Source organism: Suillus bovinus (assembly GCF_016758785.1).
Source record: "Suillus bovinus strain UH-Sbo-P2 chromosome Unknown EDB93scaffold_18, whole genome shotgun sequence".
Taxonomy (NCBI): Eukaryota; Fungi; Basidiomycota; class Agaricomycetes; order Boletales; family Suillaceae; genus Suillus; species Suillus bovinus.
The window spans coordinates 87,143-113,551 of NW_024542074.1; the positions used below are offsets into that span (position 1 = coordinate 87,143).

At 47.6% G+C, this 26,409-nt stretch overlaps 8 protein-coding genes across 8 annotated transcripts; 2 read left to right on the forward strand and 6 right to left on the reverse strand.

Moving 5' to 3' along the window:
• Nucleotides 1-363: 363 nt before the first annotated feature.
• EDB93DRAFT_1137063 (uncharacterized protein) lies at nt 364-946 on the reverse strand. The gene is made up of 3 exons (XM_041449184.1): nt 610-946; nt 479-554; nt 364-386 (listed from the first exon to the last, which is right to left on the reverse strand). The coding sequence occupies exon 1, from the start codon at nt 917-919 to the stop codon at nt 695-697; it is 225 nt and encodes a 74-aa protein (XP_041308991.1). The 5' UTR covers nt 920-946; the 3' UTR covers nt 364-386; nt 479-554; nt 610-694.
• Nucleotides 947-2,364: 1,418 nt separating this feature from the next.
• Nucleotides 2,365-3,138, forward strand: EDB93DRAFT_1082942 (Frag1/DRAM/Sfk1; the record flags this gene model as incomplete). Its single annotated transcript, XM_041445723.1, has 1 exon — nt 2,365-3,138. The coding sequence occupies one exon, from the start codon at nt 2,365-2,367 to the stop codon at nt 3,136-3,138; it is 774 nt and encodes a 257-aa protein (XP_041308992.1).
• Nucleotides 3,139-7,567: 4,429 nt separating this feature from the next.
• On the reverse strand, nt 7,568-8,382 carry EDB93DRAFT_1137140 (uncharacterized protein). Its single transcript, XM_041449185.1, has one exon. The coding sequence runs from the start codon at nt 7,927-7,929 to the stop codon at nt 7,615-7,617; it is 315 nt and encodes a 104-aa protein (XP_041308993.1). The 5' UTR covers nt 7,930-8,382; the 3' UTR covers nt 7,568-7,614.
• Nucleotides 8,383-8,535: 153 nt separating this feature from the next.
• On the forward strand, nt 8,536-10,374 carry EDB93DRAFT_1137141 (uncharacterized protein). Its single transcript, XM_041449186.1, has 2 exons — nt 8,536-9,686; nt 9,794-10,374. The coding sequence occupies exons 1-2, from the start codon at nt 8,573-8,575 to the stop codon at nt 10,051-10,053; spliced, it is 1,374 nt and encodes a 457-aa protein (XP_041308994.1). The 5' UTR covers nt 8,536-8,572; the 3' UTR covers nt 10,054-10,374.
• Nucleotides 10,375-12,842: 2,468 nt separating this feature from the next.
• Nucleotides 12,843-15,616, reverse strand: EDB93DRAFT_252124 (MFS general substrate transporter). The gene is made up of 15 exons (XM_041455859.1): nt 15,004-15,616; nt 14,917-14,943; nt 14,837-14,865; nt 14,729-14,777; nt 14,602-14,679; nt 14,458-14,542; nt 14,060-14,409; nt 13,912-14,008; nt 13,671-13,863; nt 13,564-13,621; nt 13,475-13,506; nt 13,402-13,419; nt 13,276-13,343; nt 12,988-13,219; nt 12,843-12,935 (listed from the first exon to the last, which is right to left on the reverse strand). The coding sequence occupies exons 1-14, from the start codon at nt 15,159-15,161 to the stop codon at nt 13,154-13,156; spliced, it is 1,308 nt and encodes a 435-aa protein (XP_041308995.1). The 5' UTR covers nt 15,162-15,616; the 3' UTR covers nt 12,843-12,935; nt 12,988-13,153.
• A 246-nt stretch (nt 15,617-15,862) lies between these two features.
• EDB93DRAFT_252099 (MFS general substrate transporter) lies at nt 15,863-18,398 on the reverse strand. Its single transcript, XM_041455858.1, has 14 exons — nt 17,868-18,398; nt 17,781-17,807; nt 17,701-17,729; nt 17,605-17,653; nt 17,477-17,554; nt 17,327-17,411; nt 16,927-17,261; nt 16,779-16,875; nt 16,535-16,727; nt 16,428-16,485; nt 16,337-16,368; nt 16,268-16,285; nt 16,151-16,218; nt 15,863-16,095 (listed from the first exon to the last, which is right to left on the reverse strand). Exons 1-14 carry the CDS (start codon nt 18,020-18,022, stop codon nt 16,030-16,032), a joined length of 1,290 nt encoding a protein of 429 aa, XP_041308996.1. The 5' UTR covers nt 18,023-18,398; the 3' UTR covers nt 15,863-16,029.
• Nucleotides 18,399-19,142: 744 nt separating this feature from the next.
• Nucleotides 19,143-21,854, reverse strand: EDB93DRAFT_1137176 (major facilitator superfamily domain-containing protein). Its single transcript, XM_041449187.1, has 14 exons — nt 21,210-21,854; nt 21,124-21,150; nt 21,041-21,069; nt 20,940-20,988; nt 20,812-20,889; nt 20,677-20,761; nt 20,270-20,625; nt 20,111-20,207; nt 19,873-20,065; nt 19,766-19,823; nt 19,684-19,715; nt 19,613-19,630; nt 19,495-19,562; nt 19,143-19,429 (listed from the first exon to the last, which is right to left on the reverse strand). The coding sequence occupies exons 1-14, from the start codon at nt 21,374-21,376 to the stop codon at nt 19,346-19,348; spliced, it is 1,341 nt and encodes a 446-aa protein (XP_041308997.1). The 5' UTR covers nt 21,377-21,854; the 3' UTR covers nt 19,143-19,345.
• Nucleotides 21,855-23,711: 1,857 nt separating this feature from the next.
• EDB93DRAFT_252286 (MFS general substrate transporter) lies at nt 23,712-26,185 on the reverse strand. Its single transcript, XM_041455860.1, has 14 exons — nt 25,841-26,185; nt 25,753-25,779; nt 25,669-25,697; nt 25,565-25,613; nt 25,435-25,512; nt 25,298-25,382; nt 24,894-25,243; nt 24,739-24,835; nt 24,498-24,690; nt 24,388-24,448; nt 24,232-24,335; nt 24,114-24,181; nt 23,901-24,051; nt 23,712-23,819 (listed from the first exon to the last, which is right to left on the reverse strand). The coding sequence occupies exons 1-13, from the start codon at nt 25,993-25,995 to the stop codon at nt 23,950-23,952; spliced, it is 1,398 nt and encodes a 465-aa protein (XP_041308998.1). The 5' UTR covers nt 25,996-26,185; the 3' UTR covers nt 23,712-23,819; nt 23,901-23,949.
• Nucleotides 26,186-26,409: the final 224 nt, after the last annotated feature.

The window sequence follows — 26,409 nt, forward strand, 5'->3', positions numbered from 1 at the left end:
AAACAGCAATGACGGCGAGGATAATTGTAGAGGAGAAATGCATGGTTTGTGACTCATGTGTTTGGGATCAGGTAATTCTGAAGGCGAGCCGCGATAGTAGCTGGCTTTTATATCGTTCTCTTAAATTACTTTTGTGTAGATGTACCTTCAAATGGATACATATTTACTTGGCGCTGCCAGGCCAATGGCAGATCCTTTCCGGCAGAACTCCTGCGCATGTCAGGTTCTGCCAGTTCTGTCAGTATAGAATAGTTCTGCCCAGCCGCAGTACGAACCCTTGGCACCATTACTAAACCTCACATTCACTTCACCGTTTATACGACATCTCCTATCATGAACTTGACCATAGATCTTCCGTGAGCCTTGTTTTCGTGGAGATTGTGTGCCTGTTGCCAATTATTTCGCTGCAAACTCAAGACATGATTTAAAGATGTCCACGGCGTGACAGGACAACTGTTGAAGCAATTTTTCCACTCACATAGTCGCGGCATCTACCATCTAGATCTCGTCGAGCGTCGTCGATAACCAACTCGAAAGGAGAAAGTAGGAGGGAGCTGTAGGTGTGTTTTTGATTTTAACGCTTGGCAGAATCATCAGTTATAAGACTACCTGCGTGAGAAAGACCTTGATAATCAGATGTACGACAAGCTATACACCATGCGCTGAAAACTGTAGTGTCAACGTTGGGCAGCAGTCACAGTATGCAGCGTACATTGGATATTCTCACGCTGCATTTGAGTCCACGGCCCGGTCCATAGTATGTTATTTGGCTTGTCAGTGGCTCCCTGTGCCGAGCGGACAGATGTCCTCCGATGCCCGCGCTGCAACGGCCACTCTGCATCACTTGCTGTAGTACTACATCGACCAATGCAGGAAGTATCGCCACATGAGCCTGTGCGAAGGCGTATGATTTATTCATGGGAGCGGATGTATAGTACAAAGCCACCACTACCACTGCCAGTGGGTGCACTCATTTGACAGCAGTTGCATTGGGTGCGTTGTCTGGCTTCCTTTTCTTAGCGACAGGGGCTGGTCGTGGATTTCCAGTACTAGCTACGGGCCTGGAGTGGACTATTACATGGGGCCCTGCCTTGCTCACAGTGGATGCAGGACGTGCACATATACCTGATCTGTAGAACACGACAAATATGATTGGGACAAATAATAGCAGGGCAGTTTATTTACAAATCACTAGTAACTCGCGCGTCAGTGTCAACGGCCATACTCCACCGATGTGAAAGCAAAAATATGACACACTGTGCAGAAATCCATACCGCTCTGTCACGCAGGTGAGTCATGTTATCAGGTCCAGGACAATCGTTGCTGATACTCACGCAAAGTTTCAAAGCGCATCCTTTAGATTGGCAGTCTTCGTGTTTCTTGCAACGCGAGGGACAATTAAGGTCGAGGCTAACTTCATCACTAGTAGTGGACATGGCAGAGCTTGATGATACTAAAGCAGCAATGACGGCGAGGACAATTACAGAGAAGAAATGCATTGTTTGCGGCTTGTGGGTGTGTGGGATCAGGTAATTCTGAAGGCGATCGTAGGAGGACAGCTGGCTTTTCATATTATTCCCCAGAATTACTGTAGCGTGGATATCCCTTCAAATGGATACATATCTACGATTAATCATTGCCGGCAGAACTGGCACTGGCACTGGCCAGGCAGATGGCAAAACATCCCCGCCAGAATCATTGTGGCAGAGCTCCCGCGCACGTCAGGTTCTGCCAGTTCTGCCCAGCCGCAGCATGAACCCGCAACAAAGCCGAAATTATTAAACCTTACATTTCCTTAACCGTTTTCACGTCATCTCGAAATTCTTTGGAAGAGAGAGACGCAACGCAACCACAAAGATGACTGTTATTGAGACAAGCGGAAAGTTGTAGGGTATCTGTGCCTGTTGCCAATTATTTCGCTGCAAACTCAAGACATGATTTAAAGATGCCCACGGCGTGATAGGACAACTGTTGAAGCAATTTTTCCGCTCACATAGTCGCGGCATCTACCATCTAGATCTCGTCGAGCGTCGTCGATAACCAACTCGAAAGGAGAAAGCAGGAGGGAGCTGTAGGTGTGTTTTTGATTTTGATACTTGACAGAATCATATCAGTTATAAGGCTACCCACGTGAGAAATACCGTGATACATCGTGCGCTGAAAACTGTAGTGTTGGGCCTGCTCAAGAGCATGTCACGTAGCAGCGCGCATTGCAGGATATTCTCACGCTGCATTAGTCCAGACTCCACGGCCCGGTCCATAGTATGTCATTTGGCTTGTTGGCTCCAAAGCCCTCCTAGTCACTGCAGTTCCAGCTTCCTTCCTTGCGATACGGTCCTTCTGTCAGTCACGACACCCAGCACGATGTTCGATTTCCACCTTTCGACGCAAAGTCATCGGCTGCTTATGTGTGTGCCACTATTCACTGGCATCTTTTGGTTTGCAACCCTGCTTGCCATGCTTCTTACCTGGCTTATCTCTGGACGTCCCAAATACGTCTCTCAAGAGGGGAACGTTGCGTACATATCAGACGTTGGCGCTTCATGCCTCAAACCCCTATTTGTTGTTGGTTGTTGCATCACCGGCGTGGGCTTCACGCTCTCTCTGGTGCTAGAACACCTTTTACGGCACAGAGGCAGGCTCCCTCCCTCTATGCGCAAAACAGAGCGCATGTTTGAGATCCTTGCCATCGTGGGATCATTCATAGCAATACTGGGCCTCGTTTTCCTGTCTGGCTTTGATACGAAACGCTACCAAACCGCGCACTACTTGTGCCTACTCTTCTTCGCCATGGGTGTCATTCTCTCCGTGATTTCCACTGTGTTCGAGTACCGCTGGTTAGCTCAGGATCATCCTGACATCATAAAGCTTCGGCGTGCGTACTTGGTGAAGGCTGTCATTGGAAGTATCCTTATCGTTCTCGCCATCGCATTTGGCATCACGCTATTTTACGCTGCGGACGTCGGAGGAGTCATAGAATGGATCATCGGATTCGGGTTCACCTTTTATCTACTCACTTTTGTATGTGACCTAAGGATTGCGAGAATCGTACAACAGGGGGGAGTGGACATGACGGAGAGGGGCCAGACCTCACAGCGACAGATCGGGGATAGCGAGGTGGCGCTCGGAACTGCTTGATTAAAGAATATCGATAGAAGGATGTAAGTAGTTGCTCTAACAAGCTCCCGATTAGACCATGAAAGAACATTACGCATCCGCCCCAAATGACGATGTCTTGAGGAGTGAAGGTGAGCTGGAGCGCTTGCCTGCCAAACGTGACATCATTCGCGGTATCCCGTCGAAGAGATGCAGGATAGGCACTTAGCATACCATGTTCCTTTGCAATATCTCAGGTTCGATCAAATCCGTCATAGAAAAGGGGGACTGACATTTTTCCGCAGCCTCGCATTACCGCTAGCCACGGAATCAATCAATAAGTTTTTGGCGCTTTACACTGCCAGTGGTGTAGAATGGACTGCGCGACAGCTCCAAGCACATATTTAGAACTTGCAGTGCCTCGTGCATTTATCCAATGCCCGCCTGATCGGGTGAGCTATCTCCATTGCGTTTGTATCGTTTGTGGACTATGGAATGATGTATATCAAATAACGCCTTAAGACAATTATTAAACGTACGCGAAGTAAGTGAGACGAACGTGAAACAGAGTTACTTCTACGCCCGTGTGATACAGACTCCTGGCAGTCGTATTCCTTGCTCGTTGATGCGACGATTGATCGCCTAGCAGAGAGTCAGGCAGTCGAAGCAGGTGACCTGTTCCTGGAACTAATCTCGGCAGATGACCATGGTCTGACACTGATAGTGGCTTCTTGTCTGAAGCATTTCACCCAGAAGGGCTCATATCAGCGATCAAGCACACCTATCTGACAGAGCGCCGTCAGCAGATACACCGAACAGTCGTCATCGAGGCTAGAAGCGAAGCAGCTGATTTGCCACCAAATAACCGATTATTGTGTCAGGTGGTCGATATAGCCTTAGTGGGCTTGAGGAGTCGTTGCCTAGCGAATAAGCTATAAGTAGTTGACTGGACTGCCGATACTTGGCACTAACATCTCCCCTGGAGTCTTCAGACTTCCATCGTCTCTACTGCCTGTGCCAGTCGGTCTGTAGGCCAAAGTCGCAACTACTCAGACAAGCCTGACGCCTGAGAACGAAATCCGACGTCCTGGTTACGGGCAAACTCCAAAGACAGCTGGAACCAAAGCCTGGCCCAGGAGTTGACTGGACCAATACCATCTCGTGTGACGTCGGTATGCTCCACCATTGAAACATCACTTTCCGTGAAGATGAAGGATATGCGTCAAGTCGTGAGTTTGCTGATTTCTAATTCCCCAGAGTCTTCGGGGTCACGTGTTTGATCGCACTTACTACGCCCTTCAAGCTGTCGCTGGGCTGAACAAAACAAGGTTATATGTGAACACGGTCCGTTCGCCGCCATCAGACCCACAAATAAGTACATTACCCCGCATCCAATGTCTGCATATGGAGCTACTCTTTCGAATGGACGATTCTGCATTCTCAGCGCCTAATGCGATGTCCCCGATTGGCATATCTGCGAGTTCTTTCCTCGACCCTGGTGAACTGAGTCTGGTTGTTTGCCGTCCCCCGAACGTACCAGTTTTTTCAGAATCCTCTTTATAAGGTCCGTTTGAGAGTTTTTTTCTGGCTGACAACTCCATTTTTGGCTTTATCATCCCGCCACCACTTCGCGTCCCAGGCAATCAGTAATTCAACTCTTGAACTTCGATGTCGGTCGTCTTAAAACAACCTCGGTGGCTCAACCAGCTAACTTTGTCAATATGATAAAACACCAGGAGAAGAAAGGAACACGATCGTGAGGAAAAGTTCACAGTACCTTTTAGCGGTGTGTCAGCAATTAAACCTTGCTTGAAATGCGGTACTGACCTATCTTTTCGGGTCACTATAGGTTCGTTCCAACTCCTTTTACTCGCCGTCACCTAGGACTAGAAGACGCTGTCAAATTCATATGGTGTAATGGCTCGTTGTCAAGGGATCTCAATTGGGCTGACCCAGTTCGACAGTTACTTCCAGAAAACGGAGCGCACATCTGTGTCGGACCATACGTTGCGCCCCTTGTTGAATTTACGTGTTTTGTATTTTCAAACTCATGGAGTTGCTCCTTGGTTCGCGCTGATTGCCGTAACGGACGAATTTAATGGAAACCAGCACTACCTGAGAACATGTGTTAGCAGGTGGAGTGGATCCGAGTCCAGTGGGGAAAACGATATGTGCTAGTACCTCAAAATCAACCTTTATGGATGGAGACACACTGCATCCGTATGTTACTAGCCGCCGGTATTTCCTTCGGAAAAATCCAAGGTGAGCTGCAACTTCTCGTCAGGGACATTCGACATGTCTGCCATCAACGTTTATGGACGAACGTTTGGTTCAAACAAACGACGGAAGTTTCGCGTACCATTATATCGACCTATGGAGTATCCCTCAAGTTGCACATCTCACATTCACAAGGCCACGATTTGCCACGTATCCGCTGCCCTCTCCACATCGATCGATTGGACAATTAACTCGCCATGAAGGCCGGGGTTATTTGTCATTGGGGACTCGTCATACCCATGAAATTCTCATTGACCGGCATCATGGTCCGGATAATTGACCTCATTTCTAGAAATTTACTCTTCTTACTCGCTCGGATTGTTGGCGTATGTTGATTGAACTATGATTTAGTCAGCCAAAGGAAGCTTGTCCTCAGACAGCGCGACATACGGGCCGGTCCGTCGTTCTGATTCGCGGATCTACGTGCGAATTCGTACTGGTTCAAGCCCCAGATCTTCAGACCTCCCACGGTGTCGTGTACCATGCTGTTCTGTCAACCCCCAACAACTTCTTTACCTTGCCGGACCCATTTCCTGACGCCGGCCGAACATATGAACACCGTGTACTGCTGTCCTTCTGCCGGTAAAAACCCCTGTTATCCGCGGTGGTGTTCTACAGCTGATAAGTTCCCTTGCCGTTCTTACAGTCTCTGCCATCCCGATCCGCAGGACCCTATACCAATGGTGCCATCGCGCTTTAATACATACTTCCTTGAAGACATGGTTCAACTATACTCCTGTCCATCGGCTTTAATCGGATACTATCCTCCGCTCACCGCGGTAGTGCTTCCGATGATCCCCCCGGCTTGGCTTTCTATTAAACTCGTTTTGCCCCTTCAAGACCCTACAGCACGTTTTCAGGGTCGTATGGTTTGGCACATTTAAATAATGTTCTTGATGTTATCCGAGTCCGAGTCGGGTCGCTTGCCTGTGTCACTGTCAGTAACCAGTGGAGGAAGATTGTGCCTTGCGCAATCGTGTTTGATGCCGTTTATGACATTGTTGCGCATTGGCGGTGCGACAATTTCTTGACCTATGTCAAGGGAACCGAACGACTGATATGCAGGTGATTATTTATGGTATGTTATTTTATGGGAATTGGGGCCATACCCCTAAGAACTGATACTTGGCTTCTTGGTACCTATTTATGATCTGTCAGTCCAAGGGTGCCGACGATTACTAAAAACGTATCGGATGGCTGAACACTAGTCCGCGAGCATCTACCAATCATTCCAGCGATGATGATATGAAATAATGCAACCATCGACCACCGTCATCATCGTGAACTAATTTGGAACACGATAAGGCAGACAGACCTAGGCGCGTCCAATCTTACGCTTCCGTGATCTATCTTGGGATAGCCTTACGCCCGCGGGGGCACCCACCCTCCAGTTCGTCGACATTGAATACATGCGACGCGTCTAACCCACTCAGCGAACACCGGTACCAAAATGAATCATTATCATTTTCCCAGTCCCGTCGATATCTACGCAACGTATCTCACATCTGCCATACCTTCAATTCAATGGGTGTCTTCACCATCGGTCCGGCTGGCCCTTCTGTGTTATTAATACTGATATTGAGCGGTGGTGGAACATCTTTGACCACCCTGTCATATTTATCTCAATAGCTTTATGTTTTTTCCAGTGCGGGCGGTTTCCCTGCATACGTAAATTTCCCGTCCTTTTCTTGCATACGCCCTCCCGCCTATTCATTCTGAGCGAAACAAATCCCGCTTAGGGTCCTTGTTGCGTTGGAATTGATTTGGTTACTATTGATCGCGCTAGCGCTGGCGTTTCAGACTCTATTATACATTGACAGAATGCGCGCTCCGCATGCTGCTGTGCATTCGTTGGTTGCTCGTACCTGCTTCTGGCACATCATCAATGATTGCACCACCGCAGTCGGATTATGTGTGTAATTAACGGCTTTCCGTTTGCAGCTTATCTGCATTGGACGGGACGTAGTATCCCGGTCAACAAGAAGAGCACATTTGTCAGCGTGCGATGTAGCTACGGTCTGGGCGGTTGGCAACCTGTACTAAGCTTTTTGGAGATATTATGTTTAATGGATTAATCGCTTTCACCACTTGCCGAGATAGAAGGGGGCCACCACCGCCGATGCCTGGCTACGCAATATCTCGACAGTCATATAGCTCTAGATCTCACCCCTGTCTAGCAAGTCGTCATGAATTACGACGAAAGTCTAGTATTGTGTGATAAAATGTTACGGTAAATCCCACTTATATACGACAGAAGCAACTATAGTAGGTTAATGCTACATAGAGTTCAGAGTCAGTCCAATACCAAAAGAAAGTTAGGCTTATGTGGCGGCTGGAGCGAACTGCGGCTGGGAGCAGAGAGCATGGTCCGAGTCGATTAATAACTACTGTAAGGGAGGCGATTACAATCGCCCAGTGAAATAGGCTCATGCAATTAAAGACTGACAACGGCGTCCCGGGGGGGATCTGAATCCGTCGTGGTAGAGAAGAGAATTCCGAAGATGTGCCTTGACCCTCTATGCTGTTTGCGGTATCAGAGATCAAAGGTAAACTCATCTTCGTCTGAATAACTGTTGTTTCCTGATCTGGCAGGTGGTGGGTTCTATATGACGTTTCGATCAGATTGAGGGTGAGGAATTGGTGGCATTGCGCTCGCACGAAGACTGATTTAGCTTCGTATTGATGGGCCAATTGTCATTAGGCGAATTTTTGATCATACATAAGCTAGTGGGTGGTTCTAGAGCGAGGAAGGATTGACTGAGGTATTGGATGAGGAGACTTTGTTGTGAAGTTTGACTTTGTGTTCTGTCAAGTGAAATAGCAGGCGCCATCGCGGAGATTGAGGAGTCGGAGGATGTAGTAAACTTAAAGTGTCGCGATGTGCTGTGGACGTCGTGTGTCATGATGGCGATCATGGACAGTCGCGGGAGAAGATAGAGGGAGGAGAGGAATATGACGGTGCCGAGGCTAACGAGGGATCGGTGGTAGTAGGGCCTGAGAGAGAGAAAGCTAAGGATAGAATGAAGATGTAATAAGAATTATTTTTATTTATTTGTTTGTTTTATTTATTTGTACCTGTTCCCATACTCGGACCGAGACCCCGGATTGAGCGAGAAATAGATCAAAGTGATAATAAAGTGAAGTATTATAGACCGACAGATCGAATCACATAGCCATCCACTTTGTATCCTCCTCTCTCATGTCCAGCTATAGTGCAACGACAGTAAGACAAGAAGGTTTTCAGCTTCCTTCACCTGCACACACCGCTTCATCACTGTCAGAGACGCCCACCTCACCCCCTCCAACCTCCCCCAACAATCTTTTCATGCCACCAAATCTATCTTTTCTTCCCGACTCATTTCGCAAATTTCCAAGTGCTGCTCAAGTTCACTCTCATCATCAACCTCCGACACCAAGCAGTGCCATCGACTTTGCCGACGATCTTGCAACACTCATCGACTCACACCCCCACCATGCATCACACGAACGTAGTACATACGACGCAGATCCCTACCGCCACAATATCTTTGACATCAGCGCTCCTCCAACTGCCAGCCATTACCGACCTCCATCATCAACAGATATCTACCCAAACAATCAACAACAGGATCTCCATTTTAACAGTACCCTTCCTGCCTTAAATAGCAGTTTGCGGTACGAACCACACCCAGATCCGCCATCACATTTCGCGTACCGCCACACCCCATCCCCGCACAACCCCAACTCACCCAGTCGAAGCCGTTCACGCCCCCCAAGCATCGGCCCAACCCGAACATCCCGTCGCGATCGCCGTGCCAATAGCATTAGCTCTCATGTATCCGGCACTTCCCCACCCCCTCCTCCCCGTCCTCATGCCATCGTTATCCCCGGTAGGGGTGGTGGTTCAACTATGGGCGGCTTTTTCGTACCCGGTCAAGGCGAATACTCGCTTCCCACACCAGATAGTCTCACTCATTCCTTTGGCGGGTTCCAGGGATATAATGCGGCAACCACTTCATATCCTACGCAACCCGGTTCCTTTGCTTCGCAAAACAATGTGGCTGTAAATTATGGTAGTTTTAATGGCCGTACCGGAACTCCCAGTATGGGAATCAGTCCCAGTGAAGTTTCTACCCTGGGCATGCTCGGGAGCAGCACTACTTCTCCCCCTGCCTCTGCCAAGGCAAAACATTCTGATGGCGATGGTCTATCAGAAAAGAGACGACGAAGGCGGGAGAGTCACAATGCTGTCGAGAGAAGGCGGAGGGATAACATTAACGAAAGAATCGGCGAGTTAGCAGGGCTAATCCCAGGGGTGCTGTTTGAATGTGATGGTGGGTTTTCCTTCCTTTTTTCCCAATCCTCGGCCTCCCTTTCCTATTTTTGATTTTTGATTCCCGGAAAACTGTTCCTAATCCTCGGATCTAACTCAATCCCACAGCCCCACTCATTGCTCCAACATCACCCACACTCCTCAGCGCAACTTCACCTGCAGTGGAAAACAATGATCTCTTCTCACTCCCCCTCCCCGACGCAGCAAACTCCGACGAGGGTCTACCTGACGTCCCCGAAAATGGGATACCCGGCATTCCTGTCAACGGAAATGTCGTGAAAAAGGATCCAAGCGAAGATGGAGATGATGGTGCGTCTTTTGCGTGCTGTGGAAGGCACGTTCTGATATTCCTGAGCAGGCAGGGGTAATGCGAATGGTGGTGTAAACGGTGGTATTCCTACGAACGGGATCACTACCGCGAATGGCACTGAACCGCAAATGATCAAGGCGAATAAGGGGATGATTTTGAGGAAGGTGGGTATCCTCTATTTATTTCTTGGCGGTTGGATGGTGCTTTGTATTGCCTATATGTGCCATTTCCCTGATTATATGCTCCGTATTGCACTGCATACGTTCACTTTCCAAATACGTGCATACGTTTGCTGCATATATGCATCTTTCCTCTGGCGATTGACCTGAATCGTTCAAGTACTGACTCCACTTTCCAGTCTGTGGAATACATCCGCTACCTCCAACAGCTTGTCAGCGTCCAAGCTTCACGCGGCCGAGATCTCGAAGAGCGCAACCGCACCCTCGAGCGCGAACTAGCAGCGATCCGCGGAACCCCCACTCCCTCTTCCCGCTCCGCCTCAAACTCAAACTCCGCAGAATCATCCCGACTTTCCCTCGTATCATCACAAACGTCCCTGCCACCACTCTCATGGGAAACTGAGAGGAAGTGGGAGATGGATATTGAGGATCGGGGTGAGGATGAGGAGCGTGGTCGGGGACGCGTGCGTGCCAGGAAAGAGGACGTTGGTGGTGCAAAAATCCGCGATGACGATATTGTCAACGGGGAGCAACACAACATGGAGATATGACAGTGATTCGTATCCTCCGTGCTGAGCCTACGGAATGGTCTCAGCTGGCAGCATCGCAAACCCCTTGCAGATTTAGACTCACACGCTCTGGCTCATTCACTCCATCATGTTCATGCTCACGTCCCTTTATGCCTGCACGATTTTTTCCATGTGTTTTTCTCCTGCGTTTTATCTCTCTTTTATCACCTGACTCCATGCACACTGTATCATTCATAGCTTTGCTTTGGTTTCCTGTGTTATTCCTCCTTATTGGGTCTTCTCGTCGTTCTTGACTACATCGTAACGCCTCCACCTCTTGAACTTTATCCCATACGAGCGCAGGGGTCTGACGGAATTTCTACGCCGGACACTGCTTTTAGCTTTATTCACCCACCCCCATCACGTCAGTACGGCCCGATGACGCTATTTTGATGTCTGCATTGCGACACTTGAAGCCAATGCCCTTGCGTTTACCCACTATTCCATTTCCTCCCTCCATTATTCACAGGAAGCTCTCCATTTCAGTCCCTCCATCCACCAATTCACCTCCATTTCCCTCGTCCACCATTTCACTCATCGGTCCACTAATTGGTAGACGCGTCCTTCCTCTCCCGGTGCTCATATCATATCACAGCACTTACCGTTTACCCATCCATCCTTCACCGCAAAATGTACCAATATATTCCAAAGCCAAGTCGGAGTCAGTATTTATCCATTGTCGTATCTACTGGCATTACCTGTGTCGTATATCACTATCAATAAAAGGGGATTCATGCATCTTGTGTGGAGTTTGAGATTGTGATGGGCGATATGCCAGGGTGAGGCCTAGGGCAGAGTGCTGTTGAGCGTGCACGCCGATGGCCGATCAGAATGCGGAGAAGGAAGTGGGGAATGCGATAGATGATACATCAAGAGCACTCGTTAATACTCAAAAAGATACATAACGATTGCTTCAACGACGAACAAGCCCTTATATACGTACGCCGACCCCAAGTCCAGCCTGAGGGCGTGACTTGAATAAGTACGTACGTCCCGCCCACCTGACATGAGGGTGGTGATCACCTGGCGCAGTTCTCGCCTCATATGACGAGCACGAATCCGAGGATCACTTGACATGCGAGCACAGGCCCACCTTGGCAGTGCTCAGGCTAGGCTCGCCTGGTCGTTGTCTGTCCTTATCCTGAAATCTGGATGAATCGATGGATTGATTGATCGATTACGATTTGATAGATAGACCAAGTGGTATAAAACTCGTATTGCTGACGATATCGACGCCAATAGTACGTCTAGCACCTCAACTGATCCCACTTATATCATTCAACCCTCAGTGAGCGTCGACCGCCGCACCGATCTTTATGTGAGAAGAGCATCAATCAGTACGCAGTATGATTCATCTCAGCGACTCGGATCTCACCAGCGATCATAATCATCATCAGGCAAAAACGCAGCAGCCAGTGGTTTGAAAGAATGATAATGTGAACTCGAAGGACGATCCTGGGAAGCACGCCCCGGGCCAGAGTGAGTGCTTCGATATCCCCTTGGACAATGAAGGTTGGACCAATAGAATGAAGGACGGTGCTGCCCGAGTCGCTCCTTGTATTCGAAGAAATGATTACCACGCACGCTTGATCGATGACTCCGACGCTCGTCATGTCTGTCCTCGGTCTATGACAGCGCGAGGCAAACTTGTGAGCGAAGCGGTGTGTGTAGTAGCTCCGCCGAGTCTAACACCCACTGCAGGGGCGGAACAACGCGAGAAAGTGACATGGCCGCTGGGAGGACTTCCCATTCCATCGGTAATGAAAGTCGATCGAATTGGCGCTTGTGTTCTGGAGCTCCGGCTAGTCACCAGTAGCATAAGAATCGATCATCAACGGTGAGGGAGTTTTCCCGTCCGAAGTTGATAAAACGGCCTCAGAAGAAGAAGATACCTCGGAGATACGGAACACCTCCAGCTGAGCACGCTATGAATAGCGTGGTTGAAAGAACCGTCTCAAAGACGCTGTTTGGACGGTGCTTTACAAGAATGGTGATACCGCCCACCCATAATACTCACTCGCCCAGCGAACGATAGTTGAGGTGTTGCTTGGTGGAACTACTCCGATTGGTGTAATGTCTGGGTTGTTTTGAGGTCGAAAGGAAGTTAAAGTTTCGGACAGGCTAATGTTAACCACTTAAATCCCAAGCCCTTAACTGCGGATAAGGCAAGATTGCAGATAAGATTGAGGTCACTGATATAGGAGTAAGTAAATCGAAAGATGATGGCATCTAGTATTTCCGCACATGTTTTCATACACCTGTCACGCACATATCGCAAGATAGAGCTCCCTCCCATCCGGTTCCGGTCTTGTTTCTCAGTACGCATACTAGTACATATCGGCCCCGACCAAAGTCCTCAAAGAACAAACAGTTCGCCTCGTGTCCGCGCCAAGCTGTGGGTGGTTTCCGTTCATCTTTGCCGGTTTATTACCAAGCGCATCACCACTAACACCAAACTTCCAACAAGACATATAATCTTATCGCCACAAAATACTCAGTACGGGAACCGCGAGAACGATCACGACTACTTACCCCATCGAAGATCGACGGTATCAACCACCTATAATGAGGCGAAAGTAAAGCGCCTGATATTGGACCACCTGAAGAGATTGGTACATTGGTTCAGTGGGAAATAGAGATGGCGAAAAAACGACTCACTGAGTAATCCACCAAATGCTGAAATTCACCGTCTGTCAGAAATTCTCAAACAGCAGAGCTAACCGATACACACCGGTGACAGTAAAGCTTATTCCCATCCGCGCCCTGCGTAGGAGATCAACATGGTTGGCCAGACAATGTGTATGATAATGAAAAACTAACCCTAGCTCCGACAAGTCGGGCGTCACCATAGTCAGTAGCGGGGTCAACATCGCGATGTCTTGGATCGTCAGTGCCAGAAATTACACTAGCGACAATGTAAAACATACAAACTCCAGAAAAGTAGCCATATGCAATGCCTATCACGACCACACTGGGTATATTGCTCAGAGCTATCATGGATATGATGATGACGCCGCATGCAGCATTGGATGCGATTGTCAAATTCAACAATCCCGTATACGGTGCAATTATTCCTGCCGTGCAACGTCCGATGACACTGGCAGCATTCAAGATCGAAATCTAAGCCGGGTTAGTAATCGACGACGAAGAAGAAAACATTGAACGTACGGAGTAGAACGAGAAATGTTTGCTTATCCCATGTTTGATAGAGTCCAATTGTAAGTAGTATATAGGGAAGTGAAAGCCTATCTGAGCAAGAAGAATCCTAAGCGTAATCAGCTCCGAAAACTTTATCCGGATGCTAGAGAGAACTTACCCAGAGACCATGAGCATGTAAGGGACATCGCGAGAGCATTTTCGTGCCACTGTACTATAGCTGGTGGCCGGTGTCGACAGTGCTCTCGTGCGCATGGACAAGCAGGAGATCAACAGCAGGACACTAACAAAACCTGCACTAATACGGACACCTCTCGCAAAGCCAGCGGTACCATTCAAAAGGTGATTCAACATGATCGGATGAATAATGCCACCCAGTGGTGAACCAGACGTGACGAGACACATTACAAACGTGCGTCTTTTGGTGAAGTGCTGAGCGATAACCGCTATACAAGGACCATATGTTAGGCCCATTGCAAACCCAATAAGGACACCCTGAAATATAAAGATCTATTCAAATATAGGTAGCCCACCATTGAGATTGGTGTGGCTGCTCACCATGTAGAGTTGACCAGGCTTGGCGAAGGATAACGCGAACAAGGCCAGTGATTGGAGCAACGACCCCACGATCACCAAATGGTAGCTATCAGCAATCAGCATGGTAGACAACCGAATATGAATGTATGGAAAGTTAAAACTTACAACCACCCTCTATCGTACAGTCGACCAGATATCAAGGTGAGACTGCTTGTAATGAACGAGCTCAATGCAGCGATCCATCTGACGCTGACTGAGAGAGAAAAAATGGAGTAGAAGTAGATTCACTTACGATATTGTAGACGGTGATTGGTCGGTTAGATAAATGCGTGTGTAAAAATCTTTCAAGTTTGTTTGTATATCACGCACACGACCGATCATGCCACTGCTGCGCGCTCACCTTGGTAGACTCCAAAAGAGTTTGAGTATCTGTATGAGATATCTCAGCTGATGTCTCAGTCGGAAAGATTTAGGACTAACCCGTGGCCACCAATTTGCATCAAAAAACTAAGCATCACGGCGAATGTGAGACGCGCAACCTCTGAATATCATTTGATAACATTTTACCATCCAAAAGCAGTGGTCCATGCCACAAGCCCGCCATCCGGAGGGTCAGATTCTAAACACGGTGTTGGGGAGTCAGAAGGCTGTTTACGTCCCGGTTCTTCCAGGACGTCTAAATTCTCGTCCGCCGTGAGCTCATTGCGGAATTTGCCCTGCGCCATAGCCACTATGGAAGGAAATGGTGGGTGAGTGAAACGTTGTGCGCCAGCAGGTGGGGGTATTCATATTTATAAGGGTATTCTTTATTGGACCCTGGCTATGCAACCTCATTCTAAAGGGGTTCCTTGATAAGAGGTGCATCATGATATATCGATAGGTTATCAACAAGTCCTTGACGGCGGTCTCAATGCAGGCACAAATCCATAAAGACCTGCAGGGTCAATTCTTTGGATGAGTGATAAGAACATCAAAACAGCTGTCTTGCCTGGGGAATTCGAAGTAAAATTGCCAATTGTTTGGCTCGCGTGCCCGACAGCGGACTTGATGTGTACATGTATCAGGCACCAAGATCATTCACGAGGGGCGTGTTGTACCGTGGTCTGATACGCGTCTGAGATTTGAATGTTTGCAAACTAATGTCATGCTGAACTTCGGGTGTGGATGCTTGTTGTCAGTGCAGCCCATGCCAGTGAGAAAAACACGATGGGCCTCAAGTGTGACCGTAATAACTAGTCACGTGGAAGTCTTACAACCGTGACAACCGCGGTGTGTGGCATTGTACCTGCCTGCCAGTGGGCTACCTAATTGGAATTGTCAGTTTGTCAACTTGCTGTAGTAGGCATGAGGTGGGCGGGAACGGCGGTGAATCGTTGAAGTAGGGATAGGAATGAGAAATGAATAGTAGGCTGTTACAGTATCCGTCGTATGAATCTGATGATTGATCATGATGTTCACTTGTGCATTAGTATCGGCTCACCTGCATGACAGCATATTACAGAGTACTACTGCACAGGGCATGATGTCAAATCAAATCATCACTAAGTACTAAAAATCTACTCGTTTCCGCGCCAAGTTATGGCCGTTTTCCAGTTATCTTTGCCGGTATATTATCAAGCGTGTCACCACTAACACCAAACTTCCAACAAAATATATGATCTTATCGCCACAGGACTCAATACGGGGAACCGCGAGAATGATTATGACTACTCACCCCACTGAAGAGCAACGGTATCAACCACCTATAATGAGATGAAAGTAAAGCGCCCGATATTGGACCACCTGAAAACATTGGTTCATGGGAAATAAGGACGAAAGAAAAACGACACACCGAGCAATGCACTAAACGCTGAAATTCACCGTCTGTCAGTTATTCCGAAATAGGGTTGTTGATACACACAGATAAAGATAAAGAATATGCCCACCCGCGCCCTGCATAGGACGGTCAACATGATTGGCCAGACAATGTGTGTTAATAAAGAAAAACTAACCCTAGCTCCGACAAGTCGGGGGTCAACATACCCACCATCGGGACCCACAGCGCGATGTCTTGGATAGTTAGTGCCAGTGATTACACTAGCGGCAATGTGAAACGTACAAACTCCAGAAAAGTAGCCATATGCAATGCCTATCACGACCACACTGGATATGTTACTCAGAGCTATCATGGATATGATGACGACGCCGCATGCAGCAGTGGATACGATTGTTAAGTTCAACAATCCCGTATATGGTGCAATTATTCCTGCTGTGCAACGTCCGATGACACTGGCGGCATTCAAAATCACAAACTAGGTCGGGTCAAGACTCGAAGTCGATGACGGAGAAACAATTGAACATACGGAGTAGAACGAGAAATGTACATTGATCCCATGTTTGATAGAGTCCAATTGTAAGTAGTACAGAGGGAAGAAAAAGCCTATCTGAGCAAGAAGAATACTAGGCGTAATCAGCTCCGAAAAATTTATCCAGATGCTAGAGAGAGCTTACCCAGCGGTCACGAGTATGAAAGGGACATCGCGAGAGCATTTTCGTACCACTGCACTATAGCTGATGGTTTGTGTCAACAGTGCTCTTGTGCGCATGGACAAGCAGGCGATCAACAGCAGGGCACTAATGAAACCTGCACTGATACGGACAGCTCTCGCAAAGTCAGCAGCACCATCGAAAAGGTGATTCAGCATGATCGGATGGATGATGCCACCCAGGGGTGAACCAGACGCAACGAGAGACATTACTAGCGTGCGTCTTTTGGAGAAATGCTGAGAGATGACCGCTATAGAGGGACCATATGTTAGGCCCATCGCAAACCCAGAAAGGACACCCTGAAATACAAGGATCTGGTTACAAATATGGATATACCACCAATGAGATCGGAGGGATTCCTCACCATGTATAGTTGACCAGGCTTGGCGAAGGATAACGCGAACAAGGACAGTGATTGGAGCGCCGAACCGGCAATTATCAAATGGTAGCTGTCAGTAATCAGCGTGATGAACAACCGACTGTTAATGTGTATAGAATAAATATTGAAACTTACAACCACCCCCTGTCGTATAGTCGGCCAGAGATCAAGGTGCCACTGGCTATGAGGAACGAGCTCAATGCACCGACCCATCTGACGCTGGCTGAGATTACAAACATCGGAGTAGAAATAGATTCACTTACGATATTGTAGATGGTGAATGGTTGGTTAGATAAATTCGTGTGTAAAAATCTTTCAAGTTTGTTACTACGCACACAACCGATCTGCTGCATACTCACCTTGGTAGACTCCAAAAGAGTTTAAGTATCTGTTTGAGAGATATCAGCTGATATCTCGATCGGACAGATTTAGGACCAACCCATAGCCACAAAATTGTATCAAAAAACTAAGTATCATGGAGAATGTGAGACACGCAAACTGTGAATACAATTCAAAAACATCTTACGATCCAAAAGCAGTGGTCCATGCCACATGCCCGCCATCCGGAGGGTCAGACTCCGAACACGGTGTTGGGGAGTCAGCAGACGGTCTACGTTCCAGCTCTTCCAGAACGTTCAACTTCTCGTCCGCCGTGAGCTCAATGCGAAATTCGTCCTGCATGATAACTGCTATCGAGGGAAAGGTTGGGCGAATAATGCACTAGCAAATGCAGATATTCAGAATTATAACGACAGCATGAATTGTGACCCTGCAGGAGCGCTGTGCAGCCTCATTCTAAAGGAGTTACTTGGTAAGAGAGGTTCATCACATCATCAAGCAGGGCATCAACAAGTCGTTGATGACGGTCTCGATGCAGGCATAGAATAGTCCATAGAGTCCTGCAGGGTCCATCCTTGTGGTCATAGAGACCTGACGGTATACTAACAGCTGTCTTGTCTGGAGATTTGAATTGAGATTGACAGTTTTTCGGATCGCGTGGCCGACGGCAAGCCTGAAGGAGATAATCCTATAGTTGCCCTGTCACCAATGTGACTTAGTGATCAGTCGTACTAGGGAGTAAATGCCAAAGCCAGGAAATCTACTCGCAAGGGGATATACAAGCATACAGAAGGAGAAAATATGGAAATCAAATCAGAACCACACCCTTGATAAGATATCCCTGGGGTGAGGTCACCAGCATCACCTGAGTCTCATATGTCAGCAGTTAATTTCTTGGCTTTGAACCCAATTCATACTCGTAGGGAAGTGCACTTACCTGGAAAGAAGCACAAGACGATGCTGCGACTTGCTGTACGAGCCTGAGATACAAACATTATAGGCGGTCCTTGGGCCATTCATTGTGATCAAGGTCAAAAGAGAGGGAATGTGCGTACTCGTACACCGCACACCTGTGGAGTAAATCTGCTCCGATCTCAAATATGTGACAAAACCAGCCTGACAGTAACGGCCCCAGTATCGTTAGAACGGATCAGGCGGTCGACCACGAAACAAGTGAGCACGTCATTTCCGAACGCACAAAGTTCAATATCGTCGTGCTCGCTGATGAGCTGCATGTTAGCAATTTTTTTTTCGATTGCGTCAGCGGAGAAAGAACTCAAGACGAGAAGGCTGCAAAGAGGCTGGACTTCAAGCTTCAGTATTTGTCATGGGTTCTGTAAAAACCTTAGACATTCACGTGACGTGACTGCTGTATCTTGGCGCCGAAATGAGAATTTTGGCGTTTCCGTGCAGAGACGGTGCTGGAAACAATGTACTTAGTTGACCTGTTTGGGTGGCTGTATGATGACAGCAAAACAGTTTAGAAGAGACTACAGAATTAAATACATATACGATCCATGTATTTGAACCGTGCGTAGGTGTACATTGCCAATAACAACCTGGTGCCACCGACAGCACAAGGGTGAGTATGTTGAATAGACAAGCACATATATCGATCCGAAGGAAAGCGCATAGAAGACGTAATTCACCTGGTTTCCTGTGTGACTATACTGCCTCTTTCGTCCATCGTCTGCGGTATATCATCAAGCGCATCACCACAAACATGGAACTACCGACAAAGGAAACGAGCTTATCGCAGCAGATAAAATTTCAGCATGGGCTGCGCAAGTGTGGGAACAGTGCAAGCGACTCACCCCACTGAACAGCGACGCTACCCACCACCTATATTGAGAAGAAAGCAAAGCGCCTGGTATTGGGCCGCCTGAAGATATTGACTCAATGGCATTTAAAGACCGGAAAGCAACTACTCACCGAGTAATCCACCAAAGGCTGATCATCCGCACATTGTCAGGAGTTCTGAGATAGAACTAGATGCTACATACCAGTGGAAGCGAAACATATTCCAAATCGCGCCCTACATTCAAGGATCAACATCGCCGGACTGTAAATGTGGAAGAAGCTAACCCTAGCTCGGACAAGTCGGGCGTGAACGCAGTCACCAATGGTACCATCAGCGCGATGTCTTGAAAAGTTAATGCTAGGAATTACACAAGATGCAGTGTGGCACATACAAACTCCAGAAAAGTACCCATATGCAAGCCCTAACACAACCACACTTGCTACGTTGCTAAGAGCTATCATGGAAATGATCAGGGCACTGCATGCGACAGTAGATGCGATCATGAAGTTTAATGCCCCCGTGTATGCTGCAATTATTCCTGCCGTGCAGCGGCCGATGACACAGGCAGCATTCATAATCACAAGCTAAATCGTGTTAGAAGTCGACGATGAAGAAGATATCAGACATACGGAATAGAACGAGAGATGAATGTCAATCCTATGTTTGATAGAGTCGAGTTGCAAGTAAAATATGGGGAAGTAATACCCGATCTGAAATATTGTTGACCTAAGCACGCTTAGCTGTAAATACTTTAATTGAACTTGCGCAGAGCGCCAAAAGTGACGAACCCAGCAGTTATGAGGATGAAGAAAACATCGCGAGAGCATTTTCGCACAGCTGCATTATAGTTTGTAGTTGATTTCGGCGTCGACAGTGCTCTCGTGCGCATGGATAAGCAGGATATCAATAACAGACCACTAACAAGACCTGCACTGGCACGAACACCTCGCGCAAAGCCAACAGTGCCATTCAAAAGGTGATTCAGCATGATCGGATGAATAACGGCACCCATTGGTGAACCGGACGCGACAAGGGACATCACCAATGTACGCCTCTTGGAGAAGTGCTGAGAGATGACCAACATGCAGGGACCGTAGGTCAGGCCCATGCCAATTCCCGAAAGAACGCCTTGAACAATGAATATCTAGTCGCCACATATAGTTAACCCATCCACAGAATCACCAGGGCTGCTCACAAGGTAGAACTGACCAGGCTTCGCGAGTGATAACGCGAACAAGGATATTGACTGGAGGGCTGACCCCACAATCATCAATTGGTAGCTATCAGAAATTAATGCCAACAAAACTACTACCAAAATGTAGCAACTTACAACCATCCCCTGTCATACAACGGTCCCGAGATCAAGGTGACACTATCTGCAAGGAACGAAGCCAATGCGCCAATCCATCTGACAGTGACTGAAACAACAGACTCCAGAGCTAAAGTGCATTCACTTACGATATTGCAGACGGTGATTGGTCGGTCAGGTAAATTCGCGTGTAAAAATCTTAGTTCGTTTGTCAACCGTGTGTACAATCAATCATACTACATTTGCGCACCTTGATACACTCCAAAAGATGACACGTATCTGTCAAAGTGCTGTGAAAATACCGTTTCTCGAAGTACTGGTGGCGGAACGAACCCAAAACCGCAAAACTGTATCAAAAAACTGTGTCGTTGTAAATGTGAGATACGCAACTCGTAAGCATCATTTGCGACGCAACTTACCACCCGAAAGCAGTTGCCCATGCCCAAAACCCGCCATCTGGAGGGTGAGATTCTGAACAAAGTGGTGAGGAATTAGATGAATGCACACGTCCCAGCTCTTCTAGAGCATTTGACTTCTCGTGTGTCACTAGCGTATCACAAATTCTGGGCTGAGCCATAGTAGACATCGAAGGGACTAGTTGGCGAGTAAAACATTATGACCACATCAACACTGGGCTTGGGGATTATAAGCCAAGCTTATCTTGTTGTCAACCGGAATGAAAGAACCAGATGGATGAAGATGAAGCCTTTGTTTAGCTGTCTTCATGTTTCAGGTGTGCTAAAGGCCCTGGCCCTCAGGCAGATATTCACTCGTGGCTGGCCCTCTGCATGGATCTTCGTTTTCTTCGCTCGGGAGATATATACTGACGGATATTTGAAATAATCTGGTCATCTTCCCGGCGTTCTCCCTTGTTTAGGGTGTGATGACGCGACCAGTCTGTCCAGAGCGACATACGAGTCTACGACACCAGCAGACAGAGTCTACAGCTGCCAAATTTTGACCAATGAGCAGAAAAAGTAAAATAAAGTGGAAAACGAGGTTCAACAAGTCCTTGACGTAATCAAGCATAATGTGTATGTATTATATTATATAATAATGTATATAGCGGAATTTATGTAAAATACCTATCTAATTGGGCCGTATCGAACTCGATCTTCACAAAAAATCCTCGTACGTCCTGTGTAAACGCAGACGAGAAAGCTAAACTCCGTCGACTGGAGTCACTGATCAGGATGACTGCCGAAGCGGTAGACAATGGGTTGATCGCACCGCAGTAATGGTTCGAAACGAAGTTCGAGTCGCAGCTCCGTCGTGGACTGTCTCAAGATGGCCAAGCTCTGGTCATATCATCAAGGTTTAATCGACTTGGGAGTTTACCGCCGATTGATTCAGCGTATCTAGCACGTGGCGAGAAAGAGAAAGGAAGAACTGGGAAGACTGAAGGGGTTATCATTGACCGGCCTCGTCGTGTTTCTACTCCCATGAGGAATGTTGTCGTGATGGCAGTATCGACATGAACACCTCCCTCACCCTTATGAACTCCTGTTTTACTTAGGGCTCCTCATTACATTACGTATCCCTCCTGGTGGTCACCTTGCGCCTATGTGTACACTATCAATGACTTTGCAGCACGACAGCTTTCCAAGGACAACGATGCCACGTTTCGATCCTATGCGTTTACAATCGGAAAATATCGTCTCTCAATTGACGTCTTCTCAAGCACGTCGATTACATATTTATCCAAGTCTGTACATAGCATGAGAAACTGTCAGAACGATGTTTGACAGTTATACATAATAACTACATCCCCCATTTATTCAGTGCAACCTAACCACCTCTGTACCCTCCGAACCTAACCGTTACTGGGACGAACCATGGTCAGGGTCCAGGACCGGACAGCGGCAACAATATGAGCCTAGAGCTCGAGGCCTCAAGTCAGTCATCCACGCACCATTTATGTACTTGTTTAAATATAGGCGAGGGTAGAAGAATACTAGAACGCACAGGAAGGGCGAACGATCTTGGACTTTGGAAAGATCTACTTCGTCTGCTCGAAATCGCTGTCAATTGATCTTCCTATAGCGCTTTACAAACTATATTCCCAGAGATCCGGCTGGGTGCAGCCTGTAGTGGGTACAAAGCATGCGATCTACACAGTGACGCGCGCTTGGACGCTGCTGCTGGTAAAGGTATTACCCTTGACCCTGCAAGGACGCCGTGCAGCCTCATACTAAAGGGGCTGCCTGGCATTACATCGCTGACAGGTGTTAGCGAGTCACATCTCGATAGATGACACAGACTTATAAGAACCTTGGCTGCAGGGTCCCATAAAGTTCGCGTTCTTGTGATTGGAGGATGGACACCTGCGATAGGACACAGTTGCCCCGTTAGGGCAATGTATAATAGTCAACTGTTCGGCTTGCGTGGTTGACAGCGGGCTTGAACTTGGATGAATGACTTTCCGCAGGCTTGCCTTATAAAGGGGACTTGGCGCGATGCCACTGTTCATTTCCGGTGAATTTGCAAAGGTACTTCGCTTTATTCCCTCAAAAACGAACTTTCCAGACAATATCCTTACCGTTTTAGGCCACTACGCCAGCGATATTCACTGATACAATAAACCTTGCTCGACGTACGTGGCGTTGCGCGCCACACGATGGCCCACAGCTATTTCACTGGTTATATGGGATAATGAGCCGCAGCAGAAGTGAACACCTACAACTTACCTAATGAAGCGAAAGTTAGGTTATTGGTGCGTAATATCCGGCTTTGCTGCTCGCCGGTCATGTTGCCTCTAAGATGACCCGTCTGACCCTGTCGTATGCTTCTTCGTCTGATGCGAGATATTGCTAAAGATCAGAATTTTCAAGCGGTGCTTCATACTCATTAACATGAGTAATAAATGATAGTCACGGTGGGCCGCACTAGATGAATTAAATCTAGTCTTCAAGTTGTTTCTTTGTCTTGACATGGAAACAGAGTACGTGAATTGTCAATGATTTCATCACCATGGAAGCCCGTCTGCGAATCAGAAACTCGACGATTAAGTTGTCCGCTATTCGTTTAATCTAAAGCCGGATGGGTGATAAATCAGTTCAAAAATATTCGTACTTCTGTACACGTGTTCAATACATGAACACTTCACACACATATTTACAATAACAGCACGAGCGAATGGCCTCGACAGAATCCGGTAGTTCACGTGTCCCGGCCAGCTATGGGTAGGCTGCCGTTTATCCCTCGGCGGTGTAAAATCAGGCGCATGACCACGAACAGCAAACTTCCGACGAGAGAGACCAGCTAGATATGAATTTTAATAAAGTGCTCGTACAAATACAGGAAGGAAAATGCGGGTTACTCACCCCACTGAAGAGCGACGCCAACCACCACCTATATTGAGAACCGAGCAGAGCGCCTGATATTGGGCCGCCTAAAAATATTGGTTCAATGGCAAATAATCACTGGAACGCAACTACTCACCAAGCAATCCACCAAAGCCTGAGCATTCGCGCACTGTCAGAAGTTCTGAGAACAGAGCTAGATGATACATACCAGCGAAGGTACAATATATACCTATTCGCGCTCTGCATAAATGAAGGTCAACATCACTAGAATGCAAATGTAAGAGAGGCCAACCCTAGCTGAGACAAATCGGGCGGCGTTAATACAGTCACCAATGGAACTACCAGGGCGATGACTTGGAAAATCAGTACCAGGGATTACAAAAGCTGCAGTATGAAACATACAAATTCCAGAAAAATAGCCATATGCAACTGCTAACACAACCACGCTAGCCACGTCACTCAGAGCTATCATGGATATTATGATGGCACTGCAAGCGACACTAGATACGATCGTGAGGTTCAACACCCCAATATACGCCGCAATTATTCCTGTCGTGCAGCGTCCGATAAAACAAGCCGCATTCACTATCACAAGCTAAAGCGGGTTTAGATTTGACAATAAAGAGGATAATCATAGGCTTACGGAGTAGAACGAGAAATTATTGTCAATGCCATGTTTGGCAGAGTCCAGCTGCAAGTAAAATATGGGGAAGTAATACCCGAGCTGAAATAGTGTTGACCTAGGCATGATCAGCTGTCAAGACTGAGGTCTTTCGTCGTATGCAAGATGCAACATACCCAACGGTCATCAGGATGAACAAAACCTCACGAGAGCATTGTCGCGCCACCACAGCATAACTGACAGTCGGCACCGGCGATCCTCTTGTGCGCATACATAAACAGGCGATCAATAACAGAGCACTGACAAAGCCCGCGCTGGCGCGAACGCCTCCTGCAAAGCCAACAGTACCATTCAAAAGGTGGTTGAGCATGATCGGATGAATCATGGAGCCGAGCGGTGAACCAGATGTGACGAGAGACATCACCAACGTGCGTTTTCTGGAGAAGTGTTGAGAGATGACTGCAATACCAGGACCGTACGTCAGGCCCATGCCAAACCCAGCAAGGACACCTTGAACCATAAACGCCTGGTCACAATGTATATGTAGTGCATCGACGACGAGATTGGTCGGACTGCTCACCAAGTAAAACTGACCAGGCTTCGCGAAGGATAAGGCAAACAAGGACAGCGATTGGAGCAGCGACCCCACAATCATGAGTCGATAACTATCAGTAATTTATGCTGGATTTGACTACGCATAAAGATATAGCAACTTACAACCACCCTCTATCGTACAGCGGACCCGAGATCAACGCGACATTTACTGCGAGGAACGAGGTCAATGCACCAATCCATCTGAGTGACTGAGTGAGACCAAGAATTACAATAAAAGCGCATATTCACTTACGATATTGCAGATGGTGGTTGGTTGGTCATATAGATTCGCGTGTAATAATCTTCCGAGGTCGTTTATCAACTTTGGATGTGAAATATCATGCGACTGCTGGGTACCTTGATAAACTCCAAAAGATGCTAGGTATCTATTGAAATGCTGTTGACTGTTATATGCCCCGAACGAACGGAGCTAGAACCAACCCAAAAGAACAAAATTGTACGAGGAAACTGGGCATCGTCGTGATTGTTAGACATGCACAATGCGGGTATTATTTGAGACACGGCTTACCACCCGGCAGCAGTCCCCCAGGCCTGAAACCCGCCATCCGGAGGGCCTGATTCTGAACAAGTTGTTTGGGAGTTTAATGAAGTCGTGCGTCCTGGCTCTTCCAGATTATCTTTTGTCTTGTCCGTCGTGACCTTATAATGGATTGCGGACTTCATTGACGAGGAAGTAAATGGGAGTAAAACGCTACGTGCCAGTAAATGTCGGGCTTACGGTTAAGACCTATATTCGATTTTGACCCTGCGAGAATGTCTCGTGCTAACGGAGCTACGTGGTAGAAGGTACATCACTGGAAGAGCCACCGTAAAACCTCTCCGGCGATTGAATGCGTCCATAGAAGAACACGTAGGATTTCTCAGGGTGTAGTGCCTGTGATGGTAGACACTCGACACTCGATGACATATGATAACAATTGTCTCCATCAGCCTGGATGTACAGGACTGTGGATTGTTCAGGTCGCGTCGTTGACAGAGGAGACGTTTGAGTAAGTATCTGCTGTGACACATGGACAGTAGAGGAGCTCATAGTAGGCCGCTGTCTCAGGCTGCCTTCGCTGTTGTGCCAGTGAGCGT

Coding starts and splice junctions, on each gene's coding strand:
- EDB93DRAFT_1137140 (XM_041449185.1), bottom strand. CDS start 7,929: ATGAGTTTACCTTTGATCTCTGATACCGCAAACAGCATAGAGGGTCAA.
- EDB93DRAFT_1137141 (XM_041449186.1), top strand. CDS start 8,573: ATGTCCAGCTATAGTGCAACGACAGTAAGACAAGAAGGTTTTCAGCTT. Junction 9,687..9,793: donor GGTGCTGTTTGAATGTGATG/GTGGGTTTTCCT, acceptor TCAATCCCACAG/CCCCACTCATTGCTCCAACA.
- EDB93DRAFT_1137063 (XM_041449184.1), bottom strand. CDS start 919: ATGAATAAATCATACGCCTTCGCACAGGCTCATGTGGCGATACTTCCT.
- EDB93DRAFT_1137176 (XM_041449187.1), bottom strand. CDS start 21,376: ATGTCTACTATGGCTCAGCCCAGAATTTGTGATACGCTAGTGACACAC. Junction 20,890..20,939: donor CAATCACCGTCTGCAATATC/GTAAGTGAATGC, acceptor AGTCACTGTCAG/ATGGATTGGCGCATTGGCTT. Junction 19,824..19,872: donor TGGGTACTTTTCTGGAGTTT/GTATGTGCCACA, acceptor TAACTTTTCAAG/ACATCGCGCTGATGGTACCA.
- EDB93DRAFT_252286 (XM_041455860.1), bottom strand. CDS start 25,995: ATGAAGTCCGCAATCCATTATAAGGTCACGACGGACAAGACAAAAGAT. Junction 25,614..25,668: donor ATCTTTTGGAGTTTATCAAG/GTACCCAGCAGT, acceptor CGACCTCGGAAG/ATTATTACACGCGAATCTAT. Junction 24,336..24,387: donor CCCGATTTGTCTCAGCTAGG/GTTGGCCTCTCT, acceptor TCATTTATGCAG/AGCGCGAATAGGTATATATT.
- EDB93DRAFT_252099 (XM_041455858.1), bottom strand. CDS start 18,022: ATGCAGGACGAATTTCGCATTGAGCTCACGGCGGACGAGAAGTTGAAC. Junction 17,808..17,867: donor TGGACCACTGCTTTTGGATC/GTAAGATGTTTT, acceptor CATGATACTTAG/TTTTTTGATACAATTTTGTG. Junction 17,262..17,326: donor AGCCTGGTCAACTATACATG/GTGAGGAATCCC, acceptor CTTGTATTTCAG/GGTGTCCTTTCTGGGTTTGC.
- EDB93DRAFT_252124 (XM_041455859.1), bottom strand. CDS start 15,161: ATGGCGCAGGGCAAATTCCGCAATGAGCTCACGGCGGACGAGAATTTA. Junction 14,866..14,916: donor ATGCAAATTGGTGGCCACGG/GTTAGTCCTAAA, acceptor TATCTCATACAG/ATACTCAAACTCTTTTGGAG. Junction 14,410..14,457: donor AGCCTGGTCAACTCTACATG/GTGAGCAGCCAC, acceptor ATATTTGAATAG/ATCTTTATATTTCAGGGTGT.